A 15,724-nucleotide genomic window follows, 5' to 3' on the forward strand; every position below is an offset into this window, starting at 1 on the left:
GCCCCAGCCACGGCACAGCTGGGGACTCTGGACAGCGCTGTGCCACACAGGGCACACGGGACAGGCCCAGCCACCCCAGCGCCACGGCGAAGCCGCCTTTCTCTGCGGCCCCCACGTCTGGCCGGGAACTCGCCAGCCTCTGGCTGCAGCAGCCTACGCCTGACCGCTCACAGAAGCCAGCGCCCCGCAAGGACAGTCACGCTGCGTCTGGAGACCCGCAGAAGAGACCGAGCTGCACCAGCCCGGGAGAGCCAGCCGGGGAGAGCGCTGAGTGCTGTGCGGGACCAAGCCCACAGTGGTCGAGACCCCGACACAGCTCTGCTGCCCTCTGGCGTCCGTTCTGAGCTTTACCCAGAAGGACCTAGGCCCTGTGGCGCCCACAGCTGCCTGGGACAGGGCCACCACGTGGTCACTGTCCCAGGAACGGCACCTGGGAGGTTTCACGGACGGTCAGTGTGTCTGAGAGCCCACAAGCTCTCGGCCTTTCCTCCACGCCGCAGAGCGCAGCGCGGACCGGCACCACCTCACTGGGCAGCGGCGAGGCCGACGACCCGCACGTCAGAGGGACACGCGCAGCGAAGTCACCACCATTCAGCCAATGAAGCGGTCATCCACGGCAGAGCGGGGACACCCTCCTCCTCCCATCCCTCCCTGCTCACTCGTGTTCCAAGCCCGGGCGCCCACACAAGGTCCACGGAGTTACCAAGGACGGCCGACGTGCTCTCGTCACCAAACTGTGAGGGCGACCCTGCCGGGGCGTGAGCCGGGAGGGCAGGGACAGGGTTGACCGTGAATGAGAACACCGGGAACCCACACGAACTGCTCCCCGCTCCGCCCTGCACACAGCAGCTCTGACCTCAAGGCCTGGCAAAGGGACCCCGGTTCGAGCAGGCCGGCGTGCCCAGCAGGGACCCGGGCTGGGCTCGTCCTTCCTCCCCTCAGCTCGGCTCCCCTGCTGCACGCCCTGCCTGCCCACCCAGCCACACCAGCGGCCTCCCACCTCGGACGGCAGGTGCCCCTGCGGCGTGCACACTGGGGTGAAAAACCTCAGGAACAGAAGGAACAGGAACGAGACACATCCAAGTCCTCTCCTTCCCTGGGGCCAGGGCCTTGCCTGAGATGTGTGGCCCCATGCCACGGAGAAGGAACGCAGGACGGCAACAGCAGCCAGAGACCTAACACAGGAAGCAACATGTTCTCACTCAAGGTCGCCCTTTTTTAAGAATTGGTTTTTATGGGATGCATGGGGGGCTCAGTGGGTTAAGCCTCTGCCTTCGGCTCAGGTCAGGATCTCGGGGTCCTGGGATCGAGTCCCGCATCGGGCTCTCTGCTCACCGGGGAGCCTGCTTCCTCCTCTCCCTCTGCCTATCTACTTGTGATCTCTGTCAAATAAATAAATAAAATCTTTAAAAAAAAAATGCCTGTGTACAGACGCTCCTAATTTTCCAAATGTGCTTCAGTCATGTCAGAAAGATCAGACTTTGCCCCCACAGAACTTTGGAGAAGCTGTGTTCCCTGCAGCCTGGCCCCCCGGTTCCACCCTTCTGCCCGGCTCAGCAGGACCTGTGTAGCTCACCGAACCTCCACGCAAGCCTTCCTTGCAGGCCAGTCTGATCTTGGAGAGGAGAGCAACCCATACCCAGACAAGGAGACTCACCACAATTCACAGTAACCAAACGTAACACACATCACACCTGAAGGAACAGTAGGCGTCCCAGTGAGATCAGCGTGGAGGACCAGTGACAAGTGGTTGGCTAAGCCGCAGGCGAGCCACCGTCCATCTCCTGCTTAAACAAGGTAAGGGACATCCCTGTAAAGTCAGAGCTCCCAGGAGTCGCGCTTGCAGCAGGTAAATGCAGAATCGCAGCTAACCCAATGCTCGTTTTGTCAGAGAATAAGAGATCCTACAACAGCACGTGCTCAGTGGCCAACCACCCTCTGCAGGGCCATCAGGTGGCGTCACCCAGGACGTCCTTTAGAGAGAGGATCTGGGAGTCAGGAGCCGCAGGGCTAGTCAGAGTCAGCACGGGGTTCTGAACCCAGAGAACCCTGACCCCAAGGCACCCTGCCTCCCGTCAACAGTAGAGACACCCAGTGCTCAGCCACGCAGGAATATCCAACCCTACCCCTAACACGGGGCAGAACTAAGCCAGAGGCCCCCACGATTCTGCAGCCTTATTGCCAACCCCTATCACACAGTCACAGGAGCAGAGATAAGACCTTACCTCTTATCTCGCACCACGAAGCTACTTCACCGACCACCCACGTATCTTATCTCCTCACATCCTTCAAACATGCGTGGGCTACGTTCACAGAAAAATGCAGGGAACTCAGCATGGTTGGAAGGAGTGAAAACTATAGGACTGCCCTCAAAATGCTGAGGGGTGGTCTTCCAGCCACCTGGACTGAGGGCAAATACATCTTCTCACGTCGAGGTGAGTCTAGAAACCAGAAACAGCGTGTGCTTCTGAAGACAGAGCTCAGATCACAGAGTCACCCAGACAGGAGCTGCTCCCCACTTCCTCTCCTGAGGAACACCAGAGAAGACTCTGGCAGAGGCATTTCAATGCACTTGAGAGTGACACGGCCGCCAGCAGCCCAAGACGCACTGGACCCTGCAGGAAAGGCTCCATCTGAGGAGGGATGGCGACCAGAGAGGACATCAAGGTTCACCCGCCCTGAGCGGTCTCCTCCACCCTCCGCAAACCAGCCCCTCACCCCCCTTGCAGCTCCCTCCAGCACTACAGAGGGAGGGTCATACACAGGGCACAAACCCAGGTGAGCCCCTAATTCCAAACGCAGGAGCTCCCTCGCTGTGGTGGCAGCCGGCGCGAAGGCCCTAAACACCAGGCCACTCAAGGGCAACATGACCTTTGATTTTCATCCAGACTCCAACAATGCCAGAGAACTTCATGCCACCAGAATTTTTAAAGCTCTATTTACGACAGAACAGTGGCAGTTCAGAGATCCTTGAAAATACAGCGGAGGGCAGCCTAGGCGCGGCGTACCTGAGTACTGGACGCAGGTGGCGGCAGCGGGCGGCCCGTGCGCGAGGACAAGCTGCTTCTGGACTCTGGTTGGTACAGAAAGCTCCAGAGGGTACTCCTCACTTGAAGAAACAGCAGGACCATGAAGATCAAGAGTTCCGAGTGAGATAAGAAACAAAACGAGGGGTTGGAAATGCTGGCCTCTCCCCCGTCCACCCGTGCAACTTCATTCTCTCCCACTGAACGCCCGTAAACGCGTGCGAACCCATGACGCAGCTCCGCAAAGTGCACTTCCGTCCCAGGGAGCCAAAACACATGCACTCTAAGGGCAAACCGTGAAGGGTTTCTCATGGGTGACGTGCACTGAGGCAACTGGGCAAGGACTTGGCGAGACAGACACTGCCCTTCCCCATTTCCTACTCTCTGTGGGTCATGACAGTGATTGCTCACGTCCTCTGCACACGGCCTGCATCTGCCATGAAAATGACCACATTCCCAGTCTGTGGAAGAGACCACGGATGGCTTGGAGAAAAGGACCGACGGCCAGGACACGCGCTGGGGTGGCCTGGGTGGGGCGGGTCCCACAGGACCGGGGAACAGGCAGCGCAGCCCACTGAAGACAGTTGGAACTTAAGGCAAAGTCTCCTCAGGGTTCATTTCCAGCAAGTGGTTTGGCAGCCTCTGAGCAGCAGCAAGGCCACGAGCACGGGGGCCAGCCGGGGCACTGGAGGCCAGACTCCTGCCTGACACCCCCGTGGCCCCCACCAGCCACTCCACCTCAGTCCAGAGCCACCCATCACAGTGTTCTATGTGCTTCGGGAACATGGAAAGGCGCCAGGCGCACAGCAGAGGTTGTTGTCAAAGCTCGAAGTTACTGGTGACAAGTCACATTTGTCACACCTTCGGAGGACGCACGAGCTGGAAAGCCTGACCGTGCAAGCCCGCCCCACAGCCCGGCAGCGCCATCCCTCTGGAGTGAAACTCGGTAGGTGTGCAGAGGAGCCATTCCCAGAGGAACACTGGCCTGTGCCCAGGACGTTGTCTGGGGTCCTCCCCTCACCGAAACCCCTCAGCGGAATGCCCCCCGCCCCGGGCCAGAAACGCACCAAGGCCACTGGTTCCGTCTGGAGAGCTGGGCTCTCGTAGGAAAAAGTCACCAAGAAGATCAGAGTTGAGCATAGCTTTTGGTGCTGTGTTTTGTCCCCAACCACCAATCTGGGTATCACAGGGTCTGAGGGCACCTGCTGGGGTCACGTGCTCGCCATCGATGCTGAGATAGGAGCAGCAGAGTAGGGCAGGAAGAGCCTCAGGGCACAGGAAACATCACAAAATGGGGTAAAACCAGCATTCTGCCAGTGACCGCCCAAGCACAGATGTGCCGGGGACGAGAGCAAGTCACATTTCAGCCAGCACCACCGCCCGGAATCTCTGTCCAGATGTGGACACCTCCATGTGTGCGACCGGGAGCATCCTGGGGGTCCCCCCACACCTCCCTGTGCAGGCACACGGGGCCCGGGGACCGGCAGGGCTGGCCGAGGTCCTGCAGGTGCAGTGCCCGCTAGACAGGAAGCAAGTCCAGGCCCCCGCGCTCATCTCGGGCCGACAGCCCTGTAAGCGCTCACGGTCTTCCATCCAGTTACTACCTAACAAACTTATCCAGAAGCATCCTTCACCGACCACAATGCTTTCTAAAATAGAATTTTAACCAAAATTGAAATTCCTAAGTTGTTAAGGTGGTAAAGAGAGCAGACTGTCCGAAAAAGGGTTAACAAGGAAGAACCGAATGTGACCACAGGCCACGTACAGCCAAGTAAGAACGCGTCCCCAAACACGGCCTCGGCCGTACTCCTGCCGGAAACAAAGTCTCCTGAAGTACTCAAAAGGCCTCCCCAAATTCCGTCACATTTACTTTGGGAAACGAGCTGCGCACCCTCAGGGACCGTCGCTCCGTGGTGAAGAGCGGCCACCCCTGCTCCGGGTGTTCGTCTTTGGCAAGAACACAGTCGTGCTGTGGAAAGAAACCGGGTTACTCTCAAAGATTACAGTTCAAGCTTCTTAAGAGACCTGTATTTTGCAGCAAAATGTACATACATATTTAAATACATTGATGCTTTCTGTGTCCCACACTAGAAATACTCTGAACATTCAATTACTTTCATCCTAAAAACTCTCCTTCCGCTCAGACACCTGCGGAAGCATCCTGGCGACACGGTCTCCTTCCGGAGAACGAAGCTACAGACTCACATCAGAAACTGAGCTGCATTTGTGGACATTACTTGCGAACCTACTCAGAAACAGAAGCGACATCACTGGGAAGTCATGCTGAATCCCCCCTTTAATAAAATCGGATTATCACATATTGGCAGTAGCTGAACAGTCGCCTGGTACTGGCCTGTTCCTCAGATGAAGAAACGAGACCCTAGAGATGCTGGGACACAGGGTGCTGAGCCTCAGGGTTGCACGGGGCACAGCCACAGCCCCAGCCCACACCCACCTCCAAGCTGCCCAGAGCAGGCAGCACACTCTGCATCGGGCTGTGCCCAGAGCCATCAGGATGGGGGGCGCAGGAGAGGCGGCCTGGCCCCGGGCCAGTGCCACAGGCTCTGCATCTGCCGCAGGAGCCACAGGTCCCCTGGGGCTGAGGAGGGGCTGGGGCACAGACAAGGGAGGACACCAGCCCCAGGAGGATGGGAGAAGAGGGCTCAGGCATCCTGAACCCTGCATCCACGTCCCAGCACGAGCAGCCTCTGAGCCATTTACTCACTGCGGTGTGGACGCGTACCCAGACGACCTCACTTTGCTGTGGAAAACCAGGGGCCGGTCCTTAACGGCGCTCCGCACCGCTGTAAGACAAGCGCCAGAGGTAGCAGCCGTTGAACATGACGAGAACAGAGCGCCTGGAGAACAGAAAGCGTGCACAAGTGGAACGAGGCTATGACCTAAAAACTTCAGAGGCTTCATACTTGACACCAAACCCACCACTACCAGCAACGAAGGTTACATCAAGGGCATTAAAAGCGTAAGAAAACAAGAACGTGTTTTTCTCGTTCCTCAACTGATACTGAATGTATGTTCATTATCACATATCCCAAATACTGTGGAGGAACACGTCAGCTCGCGCTGTAACCACACAGGCCCACATCCTCGCCCGGTCTGTGAAATTCTGTCCACAGGACGATACAGATCAACCCTCAGGAACAGTTCGCTCCAGCAATCTGTGGCAAAGCCATTGTTTCTCCAAACAATAATGGCAATGATCATAAGTGAACTCAAATTTCTCATTTATGCTCTTATTTACCATAAGACAGAATAAGAAAAAAAAGCCACTAAAACACAATGGCAATAAAACCTATTATCCTATTTTAACATTAGTCTCCCATAACACTGCAGACCCATAAAAACTCTGACACTGTGTGAACTTACCACAAATACTTATAAATCTTAAAATTCTCTCAGAGGAGATAAAATTCTGCCAGAATTATTTATTTTTACATACGTTTAATACTTGGTATCGAAAAGGAGCATTCTGTACAAGAGTAGAAAAATAACTTTAGAAAAATGGATAATTGAATAACATTGAGTTATTTTTAAAATAGTTCTCTTTTTAAAAAAAAAAAAAACAGATTTCGTTCTGTTTCTGGCCCTGTTTCAAACCTGACCACCTGGACCGTGCTCCCTTCCGAAGCCGAGCGAAGCCACGGAGCAAACCGTTAACAAGACAGGTATGTGACAGGAGGTGAGGACACATTCCGGCTCACACAAGGCAGAGCCCCACCCCCCTGGGCGAGTAGCCGGTGCCTCAGGGGACACCTGGAGACAAATACACCCTAGGGGGGACCCAGAAAACCTCTCCACATCAGTGTTGAGGGAAAGAAAAAGTCTCCACGAAAATTAAGCCAACAGGAAAGTATTTTCAGGATCAGAAAATGAGCTCACAGAGGCATTAGTATACTTGATCAGGAGAAAGTCTTGAAATTACTAGAAGAAAGCTCATGAATATGTAAATGCATACTATTTTAATAAATGCCCAAAGCATTAAAGTAAAACACTACTTCCACTCTGAGTAACACAAGGACATAGGAACGGATAATTCCTTGAGGAAGCTGCTACTTAAATAAGGAACGGCAGCGGACTTCCCAACTTCCGGCTGAGCAGTGCTCTCGGCTCCAGACCCAGCGGGAGGGAGGGGGAGCAGAGAGAGCAGGAAGGGTCAGAAGAGTGGGGGGGGGGGGGATCCAATCCCCAGGGGACCTGGTGGGCAGGGACCTGTGAGGGTGGCCTTCGGGGGCTCTGCACGGTCTTTCTCAGGACGACAGTCAAGGATGTCAGAAGGTCTCCCGGAGAAGGGAGGGGACGGCTGACACAGGGGCCCACTTGGGCGGGACAGGATCCCCATAAGCAGAGAGCCTGGAGGTCCGAGCAGTGGGGCCCAGCCTGCCCAGCCCGCCCAGCCCTTCGGCCTCCAGGAGCTGAGTCCCTCACCAGAGACAGAGATAAAAGCAGACCGACTGAGCTATTGCTTAGAGCTACCGTTCTACTGGCTTTTAATTAGGTCAATAGGGGCTTATTAACAAGGCTGATTAGGACGCTGGGTTGGTCACTGAAGGAAAAAACAATCATTATCAATGATTATTACAATGAAAACAAATGGGATGTAATGAAGTCGATCATCTTAAAACAGAAGTTAATTTTAAAATCATTTCTTTGTAAAAAGCAACATGTGAATTTGTTTTATGCTTGTAATAAAACAATGAGAAAAATTTTGGAGACAGTGGGAAATAATTTATATGGGCTGGCTAACATAAGACACCAGAGAATCAGCCCTAGTTTCCACGTAATAGCATCACGACGAGGTGAGCAAACGTGCACGTGTCTTAGAAGTGCGTGCTGCCGCACACGGGGCGACAGCATGATGTCTGTGATGGGCTTGAAAACCCTTCGGCAAAGAGGGGCAAGGAAAGATCGCTCCCGCGACAAACGAGCAGCCGCAGGTACCACTGCTCTTCTGGCCACAAGAGCCATCAGCGTTTTTAAATGTTTCTGAAGTCCTAAGACTTCTACGTAATTCGGGAAAAGAAACATGGAGCACATTCCCTACCACAAACGGTAGTGCCCATGCGAGAGGCGGAGAAATGAGGAACGCCAGAAGGGAGGAAACCCGGAACTTTCTTGTTGCCCAACAGGAATTCACAAAGCAACAGAAAGGCGCCAACACGCGCGGGGCTGGAGAGCACCCTGAGCTTGCTGTGCAGCGCCCGAGTACACTACCAGAACCGGACGGCGCCTGCGAGCCGCTGCACCCTGTCCTCCGCGGGTCTGAAGCGCAGCGGGGATGTGGACAGGACGTGGGCACTAAGGGAGAAACAGAAACAGCACCCGGAGAGCAAACTCACACACCGGGCTCGTGGCAAGGACACCTGCATTTCGGGACAGTCACAAGCAGCTAGTAACTTGCGTACATAGGGGCGTGCAAGGTTTGCAACCCATCAATCTTGTCCTTACCCTTCTAAGAAATACATTTTAGTATTTTTAGTAAGAGTGGTATTTCCTAATTTCCACTCTATCCTGGATTACAGTGAGAGAAACTAGGCACCATTTAGTCCTACACAAGACAGAAGTAGAGCCACGAGCAATCACCTCTTCCACACAGGGTTAGCACACCTGGAGTTCACTAAGCTTTACTTTTCTCTCTTAAGATCAAAAGGGACGGAAACTCTAGGAGCAGCTGCAGGGGCACACGTGCAGCCTGCACAGGAAGAACGTACCGAGGCAGCACGGACAGACCCCTTCCCACGGCGTGCCTCCGCTGCGACGTCACCAGAGCGGCCACGTGGATTTCCAGCAAGGCGATCTTATGGCCAAACAAGGACGTGAGTAAGCAGACGGCCTGCACGGGACAGTCAACACGGAGCACACGTTCGCGACGCCCATCGTGAGCACGGCCGCGATGACATCAGCAGTCACCGTCCACTGCACGTGGCCCCATGTGCGTCCTCAACTGCGGCCTAGGAGACCGCGACCTGCCAGCCAGCCCCATGGTCCTCTGTGGGTCCGAGCGAGCATGCAGCTGAGCCCAGAGACGTGCGTCGGGCAGGACTCACCTTGTCACCGCCCGCTCCGCTCTCCACTGCGCAGGACCCAGTAACCCGAATGCTGAGGCTCCTGAAGTCTTCGTTGCCAGCAAAGAGAAACAGATCAGCAACGCTGGCGGTAAGCAGGGGACCGGCCCCTCGCTGACACAGCTGTGCTCACAGGCCTGTGCTGGGGCTGCTTGGGCGCGAGGAGCAAGGCCCTTACGAGAGCCCTGACCCCTGCCGGCCCCGAGCAGCCAGAGTCATGGGGACACAGGCGCCCACAGAGAGACCACAGATGCTGCGCACACCGTAGCCACCGGAGCCAGGAAGAACGCGGTTCCTGGAGCAGGTTCAGGTGAACCTTCCAGGGCGAGCGGAGGAGAGACAGGAGCTCAGGCCAGCAGAGGTTTGGAGGGTTCTAGCAAAGTCCCAAAGGTGAGGAAAGGGACAGTGACTTCCCACCAGGAGGGGGGATGGGCTGGCCGAAGCTAAGAACTCAGACTCTGTCCCCAAAGCACGAGGGCCTTAAAAGAGAAGGGAGGGAGCTTGTATCCACAGGTGACCTTGGCTGCAGGCACACAGAGGGACGACTCCGTGCATGGTGGTCACACAACCTGAGGGCCGGAACCAGGGCTGGACAGGAGGGCGCCCAGCTCAGTTCAGACAAGTTGAGTCTGACAAGCTCGTGAGGCCCTCCAGTCACCTGGTCATGGTGTTAAGTCTCCAGGGGAAACACTGATGGTGTGGACTTCAGAATCCTGGGCAGGAGGCTGGGACGCACACAGGAGTGCTGAAGAAAACAAGTGTCCCTCGCAGCCCTGCACGCACCTGGAGGACGGGAGGACTGGGGACCAAGGGCAGGGAGACCCACCAAGAGCTGGGAGCAGACTCGAAGTGTGTCCTTGGGACCCTTGCACAGAGGCTGCCCGTGGCCGTCTGCACGTTCTGATGGCCACGCATCCTACACCGAGAGGGTCACCCTCCCAGATGCCAGAGAAAAAGAGGATCTGAACTTGATCTTACCCTTGTAATGTTAGGCGGCTTCCAGTTCAAAGCTTGCCAAGCTAAGTAAGAACAGGCCCACGGAGCTTCCGATCCATAAGCACACGGCATTCGCAGAAGAAAGACTAAAGGATAAAGAGAAAACGCCGCTCACCTCCCTCCTCAGGCTCCCATCCCCCACCCCGAGCGGCTGCTGCAGGTGACGGCCCTTGGCCCTCGGCCCTCCGCGTCCTGCGCTCGGCTGTATCTCAGGTTCCGGGGACACCGCCGTCCGATGCAGACAAGTACTAAAGAGCCACAGTGGATCCCAACTCGATCACGATGCGCACAGTTTTCCCTTCTCTGAGGCCACGGACTCTCTGCCCAGGGGGCGTCCCCGCGAGAGGCGCAGCGCGGCACAGCGGGTCCTGCCACGAGAGGCAGCAGCAGACGAGGTCGCAGAGCCCCGGGGAGGGCAAACACAGCCCTGCCTCCTCTTCTAGTTTTCAATGGATACGCCTCCTCTGGCTGGGCCAGACCTGGGACCCGGAACCACTGTAGGCGCCCTCTCTGCCGCCGGCCTCTCGGTCCCTTGGAGTCTCTGACCACCCTGACATCCTGTGCACGCTCTCAGGCCTTCGTGCTCCCGCGGCCATCCCCGGGTCGACCAAACCAGTCCGTGTGCATCCAGGGCAGGAAGCCCAGCTGACCCTCACGGAGCCTCGGCACAGGCTTCCTGCACCACCTGCGTCGGCGGCAGACCCAGCAGGGCGCCTGTGCACAGACTGGCCCGCAGCACGGCCAGCTCCCCACCCCGTTAAGCCCCACCTGGTCCGGGAAGACAGAGGCTTGTCCCTCCTTGTCCCTAGAGCTCTCGGTACTCCGTAGCGAAAGCCATCGCAGCACATTCTGAAATGTCTGCGTCTCAGACGGGGGAGGTTCAAAATGACTTAGGACTACGTCCCCCTGTACCTTGTTACGAACAAGATGTGCCTAGACTTTGGTGAGCAAAATTAACGACAATTTCATTTATTAAACAGACTTAAAAACAACTGCGCAAGTTTACCAGCTTTAAGACTTAGAATATGCAATCCTAAAAACACTTAACATTATGACTTAAAAAGACAAAGATACTTTGGCTTTATTTTAATCATTCCTAAAAAGTGAACCTCACACTTCAGAGGCTTTCCCCAGGGGCACTGGGGCAGCTCGTCACACTCACTCCCCACACCCGGCAGGGAGGATGGCAGACAGATCACACGACGGCAGACTCAGGACCGGGAGGCTTGCTTCCACCTCCTCTCCCTCCTCCAAGCCGTCTGCGCAGGGATGCGCGCTGTCTTCTAGGAACAGAATTGATCACCTGAGTTACGGGACTCAAGCGGTCCACCGAGTGGCAGGCAGACAGCTGGCCGCACGGGTTGCTGGAGGAAACACATGTGGGTCCGAGCAACTCAGATCGGTTCTCGAGTCAAGGAAAACAGCCACGCTTGCACACGACTGAGACTGAGATTATAAACGCCGAGCACACCCCGTACGTGAGGCCTGTCAGGAGGAAAGGGGCGTTCCAGGCACAGCAGAGTTTAGCTCTGTTCCTAAAGCAGGATCACATCCACCTCCAAATAAACGGCACTTACACAGGAAACAACGAAAGCCAAGACTGAAAGCGTGAGGAAGAAAACAGGTACCACACATAAAGGTAATCTCTGACCTTCTTTCAAAAGAAATTGCTTAAAGCCACACACGCGCACACACACACACACACGCACACACACACGCGCGCGCACACACACACACGCGCACACACACGCGCGCGCACACACACAAAGAACTAAACCGAAAGGAAGAACGGTGATGAGAAGCCTGAGGGCAGCAGGGAAAAGACGCCTTTGCTGGAAGGTGAAGCATGACAGCGCGGCCCAGGGAGGGAAGACCCCCAGCGCCTCCCCATCCTCCCGTGACGGTGACGCTCCGCAGGCAGCCGACAAATGGTGGGGGGGAAAGGCATGGCCACGTGGAAGCAACCGTGGGCAGAAGGAGGGGACTCCTGCAGAGATGGGGCATGGCCCAGGTGGGCCGGGGGACCTCGGCACAGGACAACCACCAGAAGGTGGGAAGAGGCTGCCTGGGTCGGGGCGGGGGGGACGCGTGCTCTCATCAGCGGACCTCACCCCCGCGCACAGGAAGTGCCGTGCTGTCCCTGGTGCTGGGGCACGTCTGAGGTCAGACGCTAGACTTCGCCCACTAAGAACTGTCCCTGCTCGGTGCTCCCTTCAAACCACCTAACTGGCAGGCTGCACGGGGACCCCGTGGGGGGTTCCCGTGGGAGAGTCTCAGTGGCATTACCTGGCAGGTTGCACAGCCTGGACTCAATCCTCCTGGAGAAACTCTCTCTCTTCTTCTTCAGGTCAACTCGTGTCACACAACGGTAATGATGTCCTTCAGCCAAACTAAAGATCCAAAGCTGGAAAAGCCAAGGAGGCAGAGACCGCAGGTCCGCCATCACAGGGCACCGGTGAACACGCGGACCAGCCCCCGGAGAAGGGTGGGTGTGGAGCCAGAGACAAGCGCCACGCAGCCTGAGAGCCTGCTGAACCCCCCTCTGCCAGTCTGACCCCTCCCTTCCCCTTCCTAGCCCCGCACATCCGTTCCGCAGACGTTGAGTTTATAAACCACTCTGATCCCCGCTGGTCCAGGCCAGTCTCTCAGAACCCAACACCAGGAACACAGCCACAAGTCCGGTGGGCACGTCACTGGCAAAAACGCATAGTAACAGCAGTCACCTTTGTCAAAAGGAAAAATAACACGTCTCAGTTTCCAAAAATACATCTGTGATGTTGTGATTTAGAACAAGAAATACACGTTTTTGGACTTCCTGTTTCCAGCACAGACCTCTTAAAACCCTAAGAACTTCCCAAGCATTGAGTGACAAAGGTATTTTTTGTTGAGAAGACCCGAGGGTGGGGGCAGGCTGCCAGGAGAACGAATCCCGAGATTAGAGGCTGGTACCTTTCAGCCTCACCCTGGGGAGGGGTGAGGGCTGGAGGATGGGTTCCGTCACCAATGGCCACCAGTTTCATGAATCAGGCCTGCATACTGAGGCCTCCAGGGAATGCCAGCTTCCAGGTCGGTGAGCACTCTGTGCACAGTCCGCGCCGGAGGGTGGCCCTCCCCAACCTCACCCCGTGCACCTCCGTCTGGGGCTCGTCTCCGTCCTCTGCCGCCTCCTTTACCAGACCAGTCAGCGGCGGGAGGCCGGGTGCTGGGTGGCTGAGGCGTCCCTCTTGGGTTTCAGCACGGGTCGGGGTCTCAGGGTCCCAGGACCGAACCGTCTGGCTCCCTGCTCTGCTGGGTGGGGGGTCGCCGAGGTTCTCTCTCCCGCTGCCTCTGCCCTCCCGCCCCGCCGCGCCCTCCAATCCACACCCGAGTCTTCGCGCACGGGGCTGCTGCCCCAGCAAGAGGCGTCCCCTGAGGTCCGCAGGTCGCTCCGGCAGGTCCGTGGAACCGAGCAGGGGCTGCAGGCCCGTCCCAAAGTGGCCAGGTCACGCGGAGCCCGAGGCCACATTGCCGTGGGCGGTGCGTGAACGGGCCCGTCTCCCGGGGCTCCAGGCAGACAGTGTCACAACTGGCTGACACTGCGGGACACCCGGCCGGCGTGTGGGACGCAACCCGTGCACAGGGACAAAAAGCTGGCTCTGTGCCGGCCGCGTGTGGGCGCATGTAAGTATGAGTGCTGCTGCGACCCTGGACCCACAGTCCCTCCCAGCAGGAGCAGCACAGGGGAGCGAGCACAGACCTCTTGGCGGTCACCACGGCGTCTGGCCACGGCGCTGGAGGTCCTGCTTCCCTCACCTGGCCACACGCACATCCTGTCACCAGCTGTCAGCTCCCCGCATGGATGAGGAGACTCAGGAGAGGGGAGGCTACGAACGGGACACACGACACGTATCTGTAAAAACTCCCACTCAAAGTATGAGTTTTACTTCTACTCTGTTTGTCGTCAGTCTGAACGCTCCTGAAGTAATTCCCGCAGCAGGAAGCAGAAACCCTAAGAGCATACACATTCGAGAAGGTGCGGGCGTGGGGAGGGAGCGACGCCGCCCCCACACACAGCCCACGGCAGCTCCCTGCGGAGGCCCGGCCCTACTGGCACAGGCCATTCCCGCTGCTCGGCGCCCCCAGGCCCGGGAGCGCCATCACCCACGCTGCACCCAATACCCATGAAACTTGCAACAGAAGTAACACGTTTATGGAATCAGTCAGGAAAGCAGCAATTAAGTGATGCTGACTGCTTGAACCGTTGCCTCGCATGCCATTTAAGTCATTCTGAATCTACACTGTCAAGAATTCAGGAGGAAAACTGGGGCCCCTGGGTGGCTCAGTGGGTTAAGCCTCGCCTTCGGCTCTGGTCATGGTCCCAGGGTCCTGGGATCGAGCCGTGCATTGGGGCGGGGGGGGGGGTCCCTGCTCAGTGGGGAGCCTGCTTCCCCCTCCCTCTCTGCCTGCTTGTGATCATCTCTGTCAAATAAATAAATAAAATCTTTAAAAGAAGAAAAAGAAAAGAATTCAGGAGGAAAATTAAGACAAATGGACATTTTAAAACATGTCCTAAATAAACAATGACATCAAAATCGAGTTAGTAACTATTTTCTTGACAGTCCAATAATAATTCCACAAGTTAATTTCAGGAAAATAAAGCGAACGGAATTCCAAGAAATGTGTTTTGTCCCTGAGACTGACAATGCATCCCAGCTGATAAAGCTTCCTCCTCCATGCACAGCTGTGATGCCAGGAAGGACACGGAGTCTCTGGAAAGGCCCTGGGTAACAAGGCATGGCCCGTGTGCTAAGCTGCATTTTTGTGTGATTCATCCCGAGAAAGGGACTCCTTGGGCAGCAGGACGAACGCCAGGAGCACGGGAACACCGGCCAGGACGTGTGTGAAGACCTAGTGGCCTATACTGGGGGACTCACCGCCAGACAGACTGAGAGCTCAGGGCTGGACAGAACTTCCCGCCTGAGCACAGCCTCCGCTCCACGAGGCAGACGCGCCCTTGCTGGCCTGGCCGCCTCTTTCTGGCGACAGCAGAGGCAGGCTGCACGCTTCTCCCACCCACTAGTACGCCTCTCAGTCTGCAAGCATATGCTTACTTTTAAGTTAAAAACGTCAAGAAATACACCTGTTCAGTGAATCCTTACAAGGTGTAGAGGGAAGGGAAACTCTCAGACCCCCTTGAGTAGGACACCTCCAGCTTATAAACACACGTGGAAATAACGACTCCACGAAGCCCACCGGCAAAACAGACACATGAGTTTTAAGGCACCTGTCAGCACTGATGAGTTGTAGATCAGTGATCCCATGTGATGATCCCAAACCTTCGGAAAGACACACATTTCTTCAGAAGATACACATAAATTTTGTTTTGATCCACATTGCTGATGTAGCTTGAACTGATACGTCTACTCAGCTACAGATTAATTTGTGTGAGCGATTACCTGAAGGAGAAGATCATAAAATAGGTATATAAATAATAAAACTGTAGAAACACCATAAAAGATTTCAGAATCATATGGAAAAAAGCGAACATTTCCAGAAGTAAGCATCTGTGGGTCTGGAAGACCCAAGACAGGGCTGCAGACATCTCCAGCACCCAGAGAGAGGGGCCGGCCAGAGTCTCCGCCG

At 56.1% G+C, this 15,724-nt stretch overlaps 1 protein-coding gene across 1 annotated transcript in view; it reads right to left on the reverse strand.

The window, feature by feature from the left end:
• The window catches only part of WDR27 (WD repeat domain 27), a 109,001-nt gene that overhangs the window by 67,951 nt on the left and 25,326 nt on the right, over positions 1-15,724 (reverse strand). Inside the window, 13 exon segments of the mRNA XM_047732035.1 lie at positions 1,695-1,784; positions 3,009-3,111; positions 4,923-4,995; positions 5,752-5,830; positions 8,256-8,281; positions 8,283-8,339; positions 8,753-8,874; positions 9,089-9,156; positions 10,085-10,188; positions 11,265-11,385; positions 12,389-12,506; positions 13,895-13,965; positions 15,366-15,417. Coding sequence (XP_047587991.1) covers positions 1,695-1,784; positions 3,009-3,111; positions 4,923-4,995; positions 5,752-5,830; positions 8,256-8,281; positions 8,283-8,339; positions 8,753-8,874; positions 9,089-9,156; positions 10,085-10,188; positions 11,265-11,385; positions 12,389-12,506; positions 13,895-13,965; positions 15,366-15,417 — 1,084 coding nt within the window.

This window comes from Lutra lutra, chromosome 6 (genome assembly GCF_902655055.1).
Source record: "Lutra lutra chromosome 6, mLutLut1.2, whole genome shotgun sequence".
NCBI classification, from domain to species: Eukaryota; Metazoa; Chordata; class Mammalia; order Carnivora; family Mustelidae; genus Lutra; species Lutra lutra.